Source organism: Crinia signifera, chromosome 6 (genome assembly GCF_055691185.1).
Source record: "Crinia signifera chromosome 6, ASM5569118v1, whole genome shotgun sequence".
NCBI lineage: Eukaryota > Metazoa > Chordata > Amphibia > Anura > Myobatrachidae > Crinia > Crinia signifera.
The window spans coordinates 8,573,882-8,593,051 of NC_139222.1; the positions used below are offsets into that span (position 1 = coordinate 8,573,882).

Sequence of the window (19,170 nt, forward strand, 5' to 3'; positions counted from 1 at the left end):
CACCTCTGCCGTTGGAACCCGCTCGCCTCCCAGTCGCACACAGTCATAGAAGCCGTGAGGCCGGAACCCCGCTCGCCACCCGACAGTGAGTGACAGTGGCTGGAACCCACTTGCTGCCCGACCTCTTCCTGCCGCGCACAGGGTGACGCTGTGTGGGCCGCACACCATGTTGGGAACAGCCGGGCAGGGTCTGAGTGGGTGCTTAGATGCTGCCTGGCATTTCACTGCGCATGAGCAGTCTTAGGTAGTACAGGAAATTACTGGGGAGCGGGGTCAGCAGTAGCACTGGATGTTAGCAGTAGCACTGGGGGTTTGCAGTGGTGCTGGATAATAGCGGTAGTACTGGCGGTTGGCAGTGTTCCTGGATATTAGCAGTTGCACTGGGGGTTTGCAGTGTTCCTGGATGTTAGCAGTGGCACTGGAGGTCAGCAGTAGCACTGGATATTAGCAGTAGTACTGGGGGTCAGCAGTGGCACTGGAGGTCAGCAGTGGTACTGGATATTAGCAGTAGTACTGGGGGTCAGTAGTGGCACTGGATATTAGCAGTAGTACTGGGGGTCAGCAGTGGTACTGGAGGTCAGCAGTGGTACTGGATATTAGCAGTAGTACTGGGGGTCAGTAGTGGCACTGGATATTAGCAGTTGCACTGGGGGGTCAGCAGTAGCACTGGGGGTTGATGTTAGCAGTAGTACTGGGGGTTTGCAGTGGTGCTGGATATTAGCAGTGGCGCTGGATATTAGCTGTAGTACTAGGGGTTTGCAGTGTTCCTGGATATCAGCAGTGGCACTGGGGGGTCAGCAGTAGCACTGGGGGTTGATGTTAGCAGTAGTACTGAGGGGTTTGCAGTGACACTGGATATTAGCAGTAGTACTGGGGGTTGATGTTAGCAGTAGTACTGGGGGTTTGCAGTGACACTGGATATTAGCAGTAGTACTGGGGGTTGATGTTAGCAGTAGTACTGGGGGTTTGCAGTGACACTGGATATTAGCAATAGTACTGGGGGTTGATGTTAGCAGTAGTACTGGGGGTTTGCAGTGACACTGGATATTAGCAGTAGTACTGGGGGTTGATGTTAGCAGTAGTACTGGGGGTTTGCAGTGACACTGGATATTAGCAGTAGTACTGGGGGTTGATGTTAGCAGTAGTACTGGGGGTTTGCAGTGACACTGGATATTAGCAGTAGCACTGGGGGTTGATGTTAGCAGTAGTACTGGGGGTTTGCAGTGACACTGGATATTAGCAGTAGTACTGGGGGTTTGCAGTGACACTGGATATTAGCAGTAGCACTGGGGGTTGATGTTAGCAGTAGTACTGGGGGTTTGCAGTGACACTGGATATTAGCAGTAGCACTGGGGGTTGATGTTAGCAGTAGTACTGGGGGTTTGCAGTGACACTGGATATTAGCAGTAGTACTGGGGGTTGATGTTAGCAGTAGTACTGGGGGTTTGCAGTGACACTGGATATTAGCAGTAGCACTGGGGGTTGATGTTAGCAGTAGTACTGGGGGTTTGCAGTGGCACTGGATATTAGGAGTGGCACTGGGGGGTCAGCAGTAGCACTGGGGGTTGATGTTAGCAGTAGTACTGGGGGTTTGCAGTGGCACTGGATAATAGCAGTACTGGGGGTTTGCAGTGGCGCTGGATATTAGCAGTGGCACTGGATATTAGGAGTGGCACTGGGGGGTCAGCAGTAGCACTGGGGGTTGATGTTAGCAGTAGTACTGGGGGTTTGCAGTGGCACTGGATATTAGGAGTGGCACTGGGGGGTCAGCAGTAGCACTGGGGGTTGATGTTAGCAGTAGTACTGGGGGTTTGCAGTGGCACTGGATAATAGCAGTACTGGGGGTTTGCAGTGGCGCTGGATATTAGCAGTGGCACTGGATATTAGGAGTGGCACTGGGGGGTCAGCAGTAGCACTGGGGGTTGATGTTAGCAGTAGTACTGGGGGTTTGCAGTGGCACTGGATAATAGCAGTACTGGGGGTTTGCAGTGGTGCTGGATAATAGCAGTGGCACTGGGGATGAGGCATTAGTTACCGACCTCTCTTGCACTATAAATGAATAGCAGAGTAATCAGCCCTGTGGTCTCACTGTAACAGCCAGCATCTAATAGACGGCTAGCCGGAGCATAACACCTAATACCTTTATAGTCCCAGCAGGGGGTGGCAGTGCCTGATCACATGACCACTATGGGGCTAATTCAGCTTAATCACACATGGAGTGATTATCAGCTGACTGTGCCTGCAATGGATGATCCGGTAGGGCTGGTTACACTGCAGGGTAACCTAGATGCTCCCCCCATTATATAACCCTAATACCACAAACAAACACATGCCACCATACACACAGGTGCCACCATACCCCCCCCCCACACACATATATATATATATATATATATATATATATATATATATATATATATATATATAAAACCACCCCCCCCACACACACACACTTCCATACCCACATATACCACCAAACACATATACCTCCATACTCACACACATATACCACCATACACACATATACCACCACACACACATATACCACCACACACACATATACCACCATACACACATATACCTCCATACTCACACACATATACCACCATACACACATATACCACCAAACACATATACCTCCATACTCACACACATATACCACCACACACACATATACCTCCATACTCACACACATATACCACCATACACACATATACCACCACACACACATATACCACCACACACATATATACCACCACACATACATATACCTCCATACTCACATATACCACCAAACACATATACCTCCATACTCACACATATACCACCATACACACTTATACCACCATATACACATATACCACCATACACACACATATACCACCATACACACACATATACCACCATACTCACACACGTGCCACCATATACACATATACCACCATACACACACACACATACCACCATACTCACACACGTGCCACCATATACACATATACCACCATACTCACACACGTGCCACCATATACACATATACCACCATACACACACATATACCACCATACACACATATACCACCATACACACACATATACCACCATACACACATATACCACCATACACACACATATACCACCAAACACATATACCTCCATACACACACATATACCACCATACTCACACATATACCACCATACTCACACATATACCACCATATACACATATACCACCATACTCACACACGTGCCACCATATACACATATACCACCATACACACACACATATACCACCATACACACACATATACCACCATAACACACACATATACCACCATACACACACATATACCACCATACACACACATATACCACCATATACACATATACCACCATACTCACATATACCACCATACACACACATACCACCATACACACACATATACCACCATACACACACATATACCACCATACACACACATATACCTCCATACTCACATATACCACCACACATACATCACCACACACCTATATACCACCATACATACATATACCTCCATACTCACACACATATACCACCATACACACACATATACCACCATATACACATATACCACCATACACACACATATACCACCATACACACACACACACACACACCACCATATACACATATACCTCCATACTCACATATACCACCACACATACATCTCCATACTCACACACATATACCACCACACACACATATACCACCACACACACATATACCACCACACACACATCTCCATACTCACACACATATACCACCACACACCTATATACCTCCATACTCACACACATATACCACCACACACACATATACCACCACACATACATATACCTCCATACTCACATATACCACCAAACACATACACCTCCATACTCACACACATATACCACCACACATACATATACCTCCATACTCACATATACCACCACACATATACCTCCATACTCACACACATATACCACCACACACACATATACCTCCATACTCACATATACCTCCATACTCACACACATATACCACCACACACACATATACCTCCATACTCACATATACCACCACACACCTATATACCACCATACATACATATACCTCCATACTCACACACATATACCACCACACATACATATACCTCCATACTCACATATACCACCAAACACATATACCTCCATACTCACACACGTGCCACCATACACACATATACCACCATACACACACATATACCACCATATACACATATACACACATATACCACCATACTCACATATACCACCAAACACATATACCTCCATACACACACATATACCACCATACTCACACACGTGCCACCATACACACACACATACCACCATACTCACACACGTGCCACCATATACACATATACCACCATACTCACACACGTGCCACCATATACACATATACCACCATACACACATATACCACCATACACACATATACCACCATACACACACATATACCACCATACACACACATATACCACCATACACACACATATACCACCATACTCACATATGCCACCATACACACACACACACACACACATATACCACCATACACACATATACCACCATACACACACATATACCACCATACACACACATATACCACCATACACACACATATACCACCATACTCACATATGCCACCATAACACACACACACACACACACACACACACACACACATATACCACCATACACACATATACCACCATACACACACATATACCACCATATACACACATATACCACCATACACACACATATACCACCATATACTCACATATACCACCATACACACACACATATACCACCATACACACACATATACCACCATACACACACATATACCACCATACACACACATATACCACCATACACACACATATACCACCATACTCACATATACCACCATACACACACACACCACCATATACACACATATACCACCATACACACACATATACCACCATACTCACACACGTGCCACCATACACACATATACCACCATACACACACATATACCACCATACACAGGGCTTAAAGTGGTCAAGCAGAGGTGGGGGAACTCATTTCTCCATGCCACCTAATTACCCCACTCCCTTACCCCCATTAGGCAGAGACAGGGCCAGTGGTGGGGTTTTTGGCATCCCCCCTGCATACTACAATGCTTTTCTGTGATAATTACTGTACAGGGCCAATGCAGAGGTTAAAATGTTCGACTTCACCATTAGAGGTGGTGGAACTCAGTTCCACCCGGTTCCCCCTCACTTTAACCCCTGACCATACACACACATATACCACCATACTCACACACATGCCACCATATACACATATACCACCTTACACACACACATATACCACGATACTCACACACATGCCACCATACACACATATACCACCATACACACAGCATTATCATCACCACAGGGTCCTGGGAGCTGTAATTTCCCCCGCACACAGCAGGTGAGACCTGTAGTCACAGTATTCCTCCATCTAGCGGCCATTTTGGGGTAGCCACAATCACACCTGTCTCCAGGGCGACATACAAGCTGTCAGCGCTGTTTACAGAAGCCCCTCTCTGCCGCATTATATCAAAGGGGTAAATACTATAATTAATAGGTGTCTTCCGTGTAGGCGCCATTTTGGGAGAGACCGCGTATGATTATAAAGCAAGATTGGTCTTCGGACAAATGGCCGACACGTAAACAGAGAGTATACGTTTGAATAGGGGAACTCTAGTGTTTCAATGAGAGAGACAGCAGGAGAACAAAGATCCGAAGACACAACGTTATCTGGCTCCCTGACCCAGACCCCATCACCCAGACCAGCAGCACCTGTGTACAAGGGTCAGTATCATCAGTGTGTGTAGGGTTTATTGTGTTATCTGTGTATAGGGGTCAGTGTGTGACCTGTGTATAGGGATCAGTGAGTGACCTGTGTATATGTATCAGTGTGTGACCTGTGTATAGGGATCAGTGTGTGACCTGTGTATATGTATCACTGTGTGACATGTGTATAGGGATCAGTGTGTGACCTGTGTATAGGGATCAGTGTGTGACCTGTGTATATGTATCACTGTGTGAGCTGTGTATAGGGATCAGTGTGTGACCTGTGTATAGGGATCAGTGTGTGAGCTGTGTATAGGGATCAGTGTGTGACCTGTGTATATGTATCACTGTGTGACATGTGTATAGGGATCAGTGTGTGACCTGTGTATAGGGATCAGTGTGTGACCTGTGTATATGTATCACTGTGTGAGCTGTGTATAGGGATCAGTGAGTGACCTGTGTATAGGGATCAGTGTGTGAGCTGTGTATAGGGATCAGTGTGTGACCTGTGTATATGTATCAGTGTGTGACCTGTGTATAGGGATCAGTGTGTGACCTGTGTATATGTATCACTGTGTGAGCTGTGTATAGGGATCAGTGTGTGACCTGTGTATAGGGATCATTGAGTGACCTGTGTATAGGGATCAGTGTGTGACCTGTGTGTGTGTGTGTATGTGTGTGACCTGTGTATAGGGATCAGTGTGTGACCTGTGTGTAGTGTGTGACCTGTGTATAGTGAGGGTGGGGGGGTGCGGCTGTGTGTAGTATGTGACCTGTGTATAGTGAGGGGGGGGTGGGGTGCGGCTGTGTCTTCTCCATTCTTGTTTTGATTATTTGTAAAGAATAATGCTGACACTGTCTGAGTAACTATGGAGAAGCAGGGAGGGTGCGTGACTCACGTACATGATGAGTGTCATCCATTTTCCCTGTATATAAAACATGGAGTGTCAGATAAATGACTAAGTAGCATTACCACGGCGGCCATGTTTCCTGAGTACAATGATATCAGTAGTAGTAGTACGTTTATTTATAAGGCGCCACAAAGTGTCCGCAGCGCCGTACATAGCAAACAAAAAAAAAACAAATGACAAGGTAATGTACAGGGTGTGTTGAAAGATACAGTATAAATAGGGGTATAGCTGGTAGAACTAAAATCAGCATCAGTTCAGAAGTAGGTGTCAAAATTGTCAAGGAGACTGAAGATGAAGTAGAGGAAGGGAAGAACAGGACAGGAGCACAGGTGAGGTAATGAGGTAGGGTGAGTACGTGAGGAACATACTAAAAATAGGTGGGTGGACGAACGAAAAACAACAGGATAAGTAGGAACGGAGGCCGGATAGGAGGATCAAAAGAGGTTAGGAGGAGGGATAGGCTAGTCGAAAAAAGTGGGTTTTGAGGGAGCGCTTGAAGGAGGTAAGGGAATCAGAAAGCCTGATGGGTGGCGGGAGGTTGTTCCAGTGCAGGGGGGCAGCGCGAGAGAAATCTTGGACACGGGAGTGGGAGGAGGTGATTAGGTGAGAGGTCAGTCGGCGGTCAGTGATGGAGCGAAGAGGACGGGAGGGAGCGTGGATAGAGATCAGTGAAGAGAGGTATCAAGATCAGCACCAAGATCTTATGTCTCATTACATTATATGTGATTACAGCTGGTTCCACCCCTCCCCCACCTGTGTCACAGCCAGTCACTGTCCTCAGGATGGACAAGGAGAGGAGTCACATGACTGAGGAGATCCTGAATCTCACCCTGGAGATCATCTACCTGCTGACCGGGGAGGTGAGGTCACAGTGACATCACTCTTATCTCTATTACTGACAAAGGGACCTGACCGGGGAGGTGAGGGAGTCTGGGAGCGTCACAGTGACATCACTCTTATCTCTGTTACTGGCACGGGGACCTGACCGGGGAGGTGAGGGGGTCTGGGAGCGTCACAGTGACGTCACTCTTATCTCTTTTACTGACACAGGGACCTGACCGGGGAGGTGAGGGGTCTGGGAGCATCAGTGACATCACTCTTATCTCTATTACTGACACAGGGACCTGACCGGGGAGGTGAGGGGGTCTGGGAGCGTCACAGTGACATCACTATTATCTCTATTACTGACACAGGGACCTGACTGGGGAGGTGAGGGAGTCTGGGAGTGTCACAGTGACGTCACTCTTATCTCTATTACTGACACAGGGACCTGACCGGGGAGGTGAGGGGGTCTGGGAGCATCACAGTGACATCACTCTTATCTCTATTACTGACACAGGGACCTGACCGGGGAGGTGAGGGGGTCTGGGAGCGTCATAGTGACATCACTCATCTCTATTACTGACACGGGACCTGACCGGGGAGGTGAGGGGGTCTGGCAGCGTCACAGCGACATCACTCTTATCCCTATTACTGACACAGGGACCTGACTGGGGAGGTGAGGGGGTCTGGGGGCATCACAGTGACATCGCTCTTATCTCTATTACTGACACAGGAACCTGACTGGGGAGGTGAGGGGGTCTGGGAGCGTCACAGTGACGTCACTCTTATCTCTATTACTGACACAGGAACCTGACCGGGGAGGTGAGGGGGTCTGGGAGCGTCACAGTGACATCACTCTTATCTCTATTACTGACACAGGGACCTGACTGGGGAGGTGAGGGGGTCTGGGAGCGTCACAGTGACATCACTCTTATCTCTATTACTGACACAGGGACCTGACCGGGGAGGTGAGGGCGTCTGGGAGCGTCACAGTGACATCACTCTTATCTCTATTACTGACACAGGGACCTGACCGGGGAGGTGAGGGGGTCTGGGAGCATCACAGTGACATCACTCTTATCTCTATTACTGACACAGGAACCTGACCGGGGAGGTGAGGGGGTCTGGGAGCGTCACAGTGACATCACTCTTATCTCTATTACTGACACAGGGACCTGACTGGGGAGGTGAGGGGGTCTGGGAGCGTCACAGTGACATCACTCTTATCTCTATTACTGACACAGGGACCTGACCGGGGAGGTGAGGGAGTCTGGGAGCGTCACAGTGACATCACTCTTATCTCGTTTACTGACACAGGGACCTGACCGGGGAGGTGAGGGGGTCTGGGAGCATCACAGTGACATCACTCTTATCTCTATTACTGACACAGGGACCTGACCGGGGAGGTGAGGGGGTCTGGGAGCATCACAGTGACATCACTCTTATCTCTATCACTGACACAGGGACCTGACTGGGGAGGTGAGGGGGTCTGGGAGCGTCACAGTGACATCACTCTTATCTCTATTACTGACACAGGGACCTGACCGGGGAGGTGAGGGGGTCTGGGAGCGTCACAGTGACATCACTCTTATCTCTATTACTGACACAGGGACCTGACCGGGGAGGTGAGGGGGTCTGGGAGCGTCACAGTGACATCACTCTTATCTCTATTACTGACACAGGGACCTGACCGGGGAGGTGAGGGGGTCTGGGAGCATCACAGTGACGTCACTCTTATCCCTATTAATGACACAGGGACCTGACCGGGGAGGTGAGGGGGTCCTGGAGCGTCACAGTGACATCACTCTTATCTCTATTACTGACACAGGGACCTGACCGGGGAGGTGAGGGGGTCTGGGAGCGTCACAGTGACATCACTCTTATCTCTATTACTAGTATTTTTCTTTTTATGTGTGTGTATATATATATAATTAGTATTTTTGAATGTTACTCTGAACATACAGGATTACACAGTAGTGAAGAAGTCCACTGTGGTCTTGATTCCAAGTAGTAGCCACCATTCATCAGGAGGACTGAGCAGCATCCAGATCCCCATCCCGGTGCCTCCAATTCACTCTCTGATACATGAGAGGCACAATGACCAGAAGATCCTGGAACTCACCAACAAGATCATTCAGCTGCTGACCGGAGAGGTGACTGCTGGGAATGGGACGTTATACAGTAACACCGGGGGATGTGACCGGAGAGGTGACTGCTGGGAATGGGACATTATACAGTAACACCGGGGGATGTGACCGGAGAGGTGACTGCTGGGAATGGGACATTATACAGTAACACCGGGGGATGTGACCGGAGAGGTGACTGCTGGGAATGGGACATTATACAGTAACACCGGGGGATGTGACCGGAGAGGTGACTGCTGGGAATGGGACGTTATACAGTAACACCGGGGGATGTGACCGGAGAGGTGACTGCTGGGAATGGGACATTATACAGTAACACCGGGGGATGTGACCGGAGAGGTGACTGCTGGGAATGGGACATTATACAGTAACACCGGGGGATGTGACCGGAGAGGTGACTGCTGGGAATGGGACGTTATACAGTAACACCAGGGGATGTGACCGGAGAGGTGACTGCTGGGAATGGGACGTTATATAGTAACACCGGGGGATGTGACCGGAGAGGTGACTGCTGGGAATGGGACATTATACAGTAACACCGGGGGATGTGACCGGAGAGGTGACTGCTGGGAATGGGACATTATACAGTAACACCGGGGGATGTGACCGGAGAGGTGACTGCTGGGAATGGGACATTATACAGTAACACCGGGGGATGTGACCGGAGAGGTGACTGCTGGGAATGGGACGTTATACAGTAACACCGGGGGATGTGACCGGAGAGGTGACTGCTGGGAATGGGACGTTATATAGTAACACCGGGGAATGTGACCGGAGAGGTGACTGCTGGGAATGGGACGTTATACAGTAACACCGGGGGATGTGACCGGAGAGGTGACTGCTGGGAATGGGACGTTATACAGTAACACTGGGGGATGTGACCGGAGAGGTGACTGCTGGGAATGGGATGTTATACAGTAACACCGGGGGCTGTGACCGGAGAGGTGACTGCTGGGAATGGGACTTTATTCAGTAACACCGGGGGATGTGACTGGAGAGGTGACTGCTGGGAATGGGATGTTATACAGTAACACCGGGGGATGTGACAGGAGAGGTGACTGCTGGGAATGGGACATTATACAGTAACACCGGGGGATGTGACCGGAGAGGTGACTGCTGGGAATGGGACGTTATACAGTAACACCAGGGGGATGTGACAGGAGAGGTGACTGCTGGGAATGGGACATTATACAGTAACACCGGGGGATATGACAGGAGAGGTGACTGCTGGGAATGGGACGTTATACAGTAACACCGGGGGATGTGACAGGAGAGGTGACTGCTGGGAATGGGACGTTATACAGTAACACCGGGGGATGTGACCGGAGAGGTGACTGCTGGGAATGGGACGTTATACAGTAACACCGGGGGATGTGACCGGAGAGGTGACTGCTGGGAAAGGGACGTTATACAGTAACATCTGGGGATGTGACCTGAGAGGTGACTGCTGGGAATGGGATGTTATACAGTAACACCAGGGGATGTGACCGGAGAGGTACCTGCTGGGAATGGGACGTTATACAGTAACACCTGGGGTTGTGACCGGAGAGGTGACTGCTGGGAATTGGACGTTATACAGTAACACTGGGGGATGTGACCGGAGAGGTGACTGCTGGGAATTGGACGTTATACAGTAACACCGGGGGATGTGACCGGAGAGGTGACTGCTGGGAATGGGACGTTATACAGTAACACCGGGGGATGTGACCGGAGAGGTGACTGCTGGGAATGGGACGTTATACAGTAACACCGGGGGATGTGACCGGAGAGGTGACTGCTGGGAATGGGACGTTATACAGTAACACCGGGGATGTGACCGGAGAGGTGACTGCTGGGAATAGGACGTTATACAGTAACACCTGGGGATGTGACCTGAGAGGTGACTGCTGGGAATGGGGCGTTATACAGTAACACCGGGGATGTGACCGGAGAGGTGACTGCTGGCAATGGGACATTATACAGTAACACCGGGGGATGTGACCGGAGAGGTGACTGCTGGGAATGGGACGTTATACAGTAACACCGGGGGATGTGACCGGAGAGGTGACTGCTGGGAATGGGACGTTATACAGTAACACCGGGGGATGTGACCGGAGAGGTGACTGCTGGGAATGGGACGTTATACAGTAACACCGGGGATGTGACCGGAGAGGTGACTGCTGGGAATAGGACGTTATACAGTAACACCGGGGATGTGACCGGAGAGGTTACTGCTGGGAATGGGACGTTATACAGTAACACCTGGGGATGTGACCTGAGAGGTGACTGCTGGGAATGGGATGTTATACAGTAACACCGGGGGATGTGACCGGAGAGGTGACTGCTCGGAATGGGACGTTATACAGTAACACCGGGGGATGTGACCAGAGATGTGACTGCTGGGAATAGGAAGTTATACAGTAACACCGGGGGATGTGACCGGAGAGGTGACTGTTGGGAATGGGGCGTTATACAGTAACACTGGGGGATGTGACCGGAGAGGTGACTGCTGGGAATGGGACGTTATACAGTAACACTGGGGGATGTGACCGGAGAGGTGACTGTTGGGAATGGGGCGTTATACAGTAACACTGGGGGATGTGACCGGAGAGGTGACTGCTGGGAATGGGAAGTTATACAGTAACACCAGGGGATGTGACCGGAGAGGTGACTGTTGGGAATGGGGCGTTATACAGTAACACCGGGGGGATGTGACCGGAGAGGTGACTGCTGGGAATGGGACGTTATACAATAACACCGGGGGATGTGACCGGAGAGGTGACTGCTAGGAATGGGACATTATACAGTAACACCGGGGGATGTGACCGGAGAGGTGACTGCTGGGAATGGGACGTTATACAGTAACACCGGGGGATGTGACCGGAGAGGTGACTGCTGCGAATGGGACGTTATACAGTAACACTGGGGGATGTGACCGGAGAGGTGACTGCTGGGAATGAGACGTTATACAGTAACACTGGGGATGTGACTGGAGAGGTGACTGCTGGGAATGGGACATTATACAGTAACACCGGGGGATGTGACCAGAGAGGTGACTGCTGGGAATGGGACATTATACAGTAACACCGGGGGATGTGTCTGGGTGATGACTGTATCATTGTGTGTGTCAGGTACCTATAAGGTGTGAGGATGTCACTGTCTATCTCTCCATGGAGGAGTGGGAGTATATAGAGGAACACAGGGGTCTGTACAAGAACGTGATGATGGAGAATCACCGGCCCCTCAAATCACTGGTTACACTTTACAACTAAAATAAATAAATCGTTTTTGGTTGGGGGTAACCTATATAATCGCACCATTTGTTTAGTATTTTAGCCCTTTTATCAGCACGCACAGGATCCACGTGACATCGGATAATTGATCAAACCACTAAGTATTAGTTGACCATTGTATGAAAGTGGCTCAAGGGAACAAGACCTCTCACGTGTTGCAGTCTAATTTCCCAGAGCAGGTAGACCACCGCATCCCTTCAAGGCTATTACACCACGCCTCATATAAGCCATACTGTCCCAACATCAGGTGCAAGATGGCGGGGCGGCCGGGCACATGGTCACACGCTGAGGTGCGCAGTGTGGTCACAATTAAAAGTCCAATAAATTGACGGGTTCTGCAATATACTTTCACTTTGAGCTGTGACAGGTTTTATCCCACAATCTCTTCTTCCCACCCTCCGCCCCTATCTGCTCCTACCTCCAGTCTCTGAGTTCACAGCTCCCTCTCTCCATATCCAGCAAGTTTGCAACAGATCAGTGTCCCTGCAAAAATTGCGTTCACTTTCTATTATGGCATCTTTCAGCACACAAAGGAGTCATTTGGTTTTGGCGAGTGGTCACTGGTGGTATTTCACCTCATAGCGCTGATTGGCCTCCTTACGTGTGCATAGTCTAATTCTCCTGCGTTTCCTTAAGGATGAAAACTCGGGAGAAGCCGGCATGAGTGACGCAGAGGAGACGTGGGATGATCAGCCGTCTAAGGAGGAGGAAATCCCTACAGGTGAGTAATAATCACTAAGTACAGTCATCTCAGATACGAAACGCGTGTCTCATACCGATGGTACCACCCATATCAGATCACAGTTGGAATATAGCAGGTACCCCATCTATCTTTTTCTGTGTATCCGACTCTTACTCCATACCGTTCCTTTATTCGCAGGTATTGGGCACAAGCAATGGAATATGGCAGAGACACCGAGCTGTGAAATAGAAGACAGTGGTGTCCTACAATGTTCTTCTGGAGAATCCACTGCTGACCGAAACGTACGTCACATCACCGATACACCGCCTGATCCCGAGGAGGGTTCTGATAAACCAGATATAGTGACGCATGATACAGATACTATAGTTGGGACATTCTTTCCCTGCACAGACTACGAGACGTGCTTTGCCCATGATGTCATCGATACGTCGCAGCAGAACAGCCACGCGGCCGAGAAGCAGTTTCCATGCTGTACGTGTGGGAAAAGCTTTGCGCAGAAAGCCACACTCATCCGGCATCAGAGGGTCCACACCGGGGAGAAACCTTTTCCCTGCTTCGTGTGTGGGAAATGTTTTACGCAGAAATCCGACCTGGTGGTGCACCAGCGGATCCACACCAACGAGAAACCCTATTCATGCACTGAGTGCGGGAAATGTTTTACCCAAAAGTCAACTCTGGTGGCGCATCAGAAATTCCACACCCAAGAGAAGCCCTTCGCCTGCGCAGACTGTGGGAAGTGCTTCACCCGGAAGTCGGACCTCAGTAAGCACCAGAGGATCCACAGCGGCGAGAAGCCGTTCACATGCTCCGATTGCGGTAAATGCTTCATACGCAAGCCTGACCTGGTCAAACACCAGCGAATCCACACCGGGGAAAAGCCCTTTATTTGTTCGGAGTGCGGGTCCTGCTTCACCCACAAACCCAACCTGGTGGCGCATCAGCGCATTCACAAGGGGGAGAGGCCGTTTGCATGCTTGGACTGTGGGAAATGTTTTACCCAGAAAGCCAGCCTGCTCGACCATCAAAGGATTCACACTGGGGAGAAACCTTTTTCCTGTCCCGATTGTGGGAAATGTTTTACGCAGAGATCGATTCTATTTAAACATCAGACCATCCACACCGGCACGAAGCCGTTCACCTGCTCCTACTGTGGGAAATGCTTCAAGCTGAAATCTGATATCGTTAGGCATCAGAGGATCCACTCGCATCACCACCGGTGAGAACTAGCTGTATCTCCTTACGTGGATCACATTTCATCAATCAAAATGTGTCTCTGTCCCTGCTGATAAACCGATATTACGGGACCCTCCGATAGGTCTTTCAGCATGTTTACCTGGATGGAAATGTTTTCCGTTGGCACCTGTTGTTGTTCCAGTCTGTTTTTTGGTATTAATATTATAAAAATAATAATGTTATTCTGTTATTCTGATAACTTTGCTGCTGTAATGTACAGTATTTATTTTATTCTATTCATTTAAAATATGCAAAACCAGTTATGACGATGAGGTGGTGATGGTTTTTTTTTGCACTTTATAATGTACAGTGACTGTAAATAATATCACGTTCTGTATGCATTAGGACTATTTGTATAATAATAATATAAAAGTTCTATATAAATATTATTTATATAGTATTCTATTTTTTTATTATTTATATAGCACTATTATTAAATTGTTATTATAAGTGATATATAAATATTAGTAATCATAATATTATTTAGCACTTTTCTAATTTATATAGTAATTTTCTATTATTTATTATTGTTATTAATATAAATTAGTTATTAATATTATTATAACAATTCACCCCAGCAAAACCCACCACAGGTCATAGGAACTAAAGGTAGTGCGCCAGTGGTGCTCCAATTTCCGGGTATACTACTCAAGTGGTTAATGACCGATGGTAGTATCCAATTAGCCGAAAATGGACCCTATCGGGGGGAAAAAACACATGGGATCGGGGACTAGTGGCCTGTGTTATCACAGGTGCCAGCAAGTCTTTATCGGGAATTCTGCTGAATGCACGCAAATACATCCGATACATCATATTCGGTGGCTGCTGCCGGCGACCAATCACACTGGCAGGTGGGTCGTCCGTACACAGGTAAAATCTGTAAGATTTAGCAGCATAGGCTGTGCCGCAGGGCGAGCTGACAGGACGTTGTACTGAAAACGAGGCCTCCTAAGCATGATGCAGATGTTGTATGACGGTCCGTCTCTCCGTACGCTCGCGGTGAGCGAAAGTCCGCCCACAGAACAGCCGCACACGGACGGTCACAGACACCGACAATGGGGAGTGGCGTACACTTGAGCGTACGCCACAGTGCACGGACAGATCTCCCTCTTAGCCACCGATACCTGGCTTACATCAGAGCGTATGCCAAAGTACACGGACGGATCTCGTCCGGTTTCTCACCGACACCTTCCGTATATCTGAGCGTACGCCACAGTGCAAGTAGAAATTGAGTCCAAAAACATCCTTGTTGCTTTTAGATGTGGTTTATGTGTCTTTTTCCTAAGAAAAAACTTGTATGTTTGTGTTAGTGAAAAAGTTGACACATGTCGACTTCTGTGAATTGAGTGTCCTGCTTTTTAAACACTTAACTGATTGGGTGTAGATGGTTATAAAATAACTACCTTGACATATATAAGCAGGTCTTAGAATGAATATTACCTAAAATGAAACCAACCTTTACATGTTGGTGAAAGTTAGTGTATGGGAGCGTTGGGTCCTGGATTACTTTTTAGAGTAAACAGAGGAAAAATCATTGACATCTAAATGCATAAAAACGAAATTGCCTTGTGTAATAAATACTGGAAAATAGGGGTATAATTCAAGGACTGAAATGCCTGGGGGCAGTTGAAAGGGGTCATATGGTCGACAATGAAAAGGTCTTCTTTGGGCCTACTTTGGGTTTCCATGTCAACCTTGTTGACCTTTTCATTGTCGACCAATAGTGGTCGACCTTATGACTGTCGACCTAGAGTCAATCTATGATGAGTCCGGATACTGTAGAAAGGGCTCAGTGTAAAATCAGGTTACTGCTGCAGCAGTTAGCACATAATCCACAAGATGGCAGTGTTCTATACTACAATTACTGTATATGCAGTACTAGTTCCAACATAACAGTAATGGTGCCAGCGTCTGTGCCCTCCTGCATGGTGCAACACCTGAATTGGTTGCGATGGATGATATCGGCGATTATGGTGGCCATACATCAGAAAGACCTGTCTGCTGCATGATTGTATGATTGAAGCTTCATTTAAATAGGGGGCTGGTCTACTAGGATCAAAAGGATAGGAGTACCAAAAATCCAGTTTTTTTTTTTTTTGGGGGGGAATTTACAGGTTGCCACCACTACCTACTGTATCTGTTCACATCTGCTGTGTTACACCATTATTACATAGCCCGAATGCAGCAATCCTCTGACAACTGTTCTCAGAGTAGTGACAGAATTGCGCAAAAGGACGACCACGCCCTCTTCAGCCGCCCACCCGCCTGCCGATTGGATACTTCTGCGGCTCCCAGCATCTTCACTGCCACGGGCCGCCCGGAAGCTTCACCTCTCTTCTCTGCTAGTCAGGGAGGGAGTGTCACATGACTCTGGTTGTATGAGCCATCTAATGACAGATTGCATGGGCTTAAAAGCACATGCAATCTGCTCCCAATCCCAACTGATCTGACGTGCAGCAGGTCAGATCAGAGGGCCAATCCTCCAATCTCCCGGAGCTTGAAGATTGCATACAATCCATTTTAAAATCCATTGAGATTGTATGATTGGGTGCAATGTCTTTCAGGTGTATGGGGGCCTTATCTCTCCTTCATAGATGGGGCACTGTTAAATATTTGCTGTTAGCCCCGGAACATTGGTGTTTTCTAAGAATAAGCTACAAATATTGACCCCCCTAAAGACAACTCTAGTGTCCTGTTGTTATATTACAGATGGAGCAGGCTTCGGTGTCCTGTCCTAATAAAGATCCTTTATTGGATGTCCTGTTGGTTTATATTTATGTAACGGAACTCGGTACGTACTACAGATAAAAGAGCTCTCAGAGAAATAACTGCACGGTCACCGCGGTGTAAGGACGCCAGTATACCGCACTTTATATTCACCGATCACTGTAAGACAGAGCTTACTCAGATTGGCCGTCAGAACCGGTCGGCTGGGTCCAAGTTGTCACCCCCAGGCAACGTGGCCTGCCTACAAAATAACATTAGGTACAGGACACCGGAGTCTGCTCCATGTGTATTATACAGTGTATCAGGGAATAACTGATGCTGGTAGAAAACACCAAAGTCTGCTCAATCTGTATTACACAGTGTGTGGGAACAACATTACACACAGGAGACACCATATTTATCATACAGCGTATGATGAAATAACAGACAGACGGTAACACCAAAGTCTGCTCCATCTGTATTATACAGCATATATGACAGACAGGAGACAACAGAGGCTGCTCCATACGAACTTTATAGAGAATGAGGCAAGGACGTTAACCCTTTGAGGTCCGCACCCAAAAAAAACGTTTAATACAAACGGATTTCTCAACCGTTTGGTATATCTCAAAAACTGTGGGGTCTCATTTTAAAAAAACTATTGATTGTTGTTAATATTATTCTCAGTGAATAAAAAATGCTAATACATTTTTTCCCTTTGCTTTTTTTTGGGTGCAGACCTCAAAGGGTTAAGCAGAAAGGGCACAAGAGTCTGCTTCATCTGTACTATATAAGCACTTCCAGACTGTGTGGTTTGTTACACTTGATGAGCAGATGCTGGAGGACACCAACAAAATGGCCACCCTTTACCCCTTTATTAATTGGCATTCCATATCTATCTTTTAAATTGTGAATAAAGAGGCCTGGAAACTACATATCCCATGATCCCTTGCAGTCTCTACCAGTCATAAGTAAGCACCGCGCAGGCTGTATGGTAGGGGAGAGACTGCTGGCCGGCATGCCTGTAACGTGTATGTAAGTAGTACATGGTCGCTGGGGCCAGGTCTAGATCCTAGTGGGAGAAACACCCTCTGATGTCACAGGGGGAGGAGCAAGGGAACCCAAATGGACTGTATATACACAGGTCCAGCATTCCTACACAGCCCAATGGTCGGAGAGCATCATTCTGCAGCCCACGGGGACCGCGTACAGCTGAACGTTTAAGATGGGGCCTATAAGAGTCGCCTGGCATGGATGTCACAAAGTCAATGCCCGCCCAGTTGTGACATCAGCAGACATACGGAGAAGCTGATTGATGCGTGTGTTTGCCTACCTCATAGATTGCTTTGCTGCATGTCCAGTTTCCTGGCCTATTTGTTATAGCTGCGGCGGCCATATTGTGCACCTCATGGGTCACTCAGTCGGCTGATGGAATCGGAGATCATCCGATGATGCATCCTAGATCGATGGTAGCATACTATGTGAG

General features: G+C 48.1%; 1 protein-coding gene across 1 annotated transcript; it reads left to right on the forward strand.

Moving 5' to 3' along the window:
• Window positions 1–5,251: 5,251 nt before the first annotated feature.
• LOC146009961 (uncharacterized) lies at window positions 5,252–15,367 on the forward strand. The gene is made up of 5 exons (XM_083150644.1): window positions 5,252–5,911; window positions 7,537–7,664; window positions 9,591–9,779; window positions 13,679–13,763; window positions 13,923–15,367. Exons 1-5 carry the CDS (start codon window positions 5,812–5,814, stop codon window positions 14,963–14,965), a joined length of 1,545 nt encoding a protein of 514 aa, XP_083006770.1. The 5' UTR covers window positions 5,252–5,811; the 3' UTR covers window positions 14,966–15,367.
• Window positions 15,368–19,170: the final 3,803 nt, after the last annotated feature.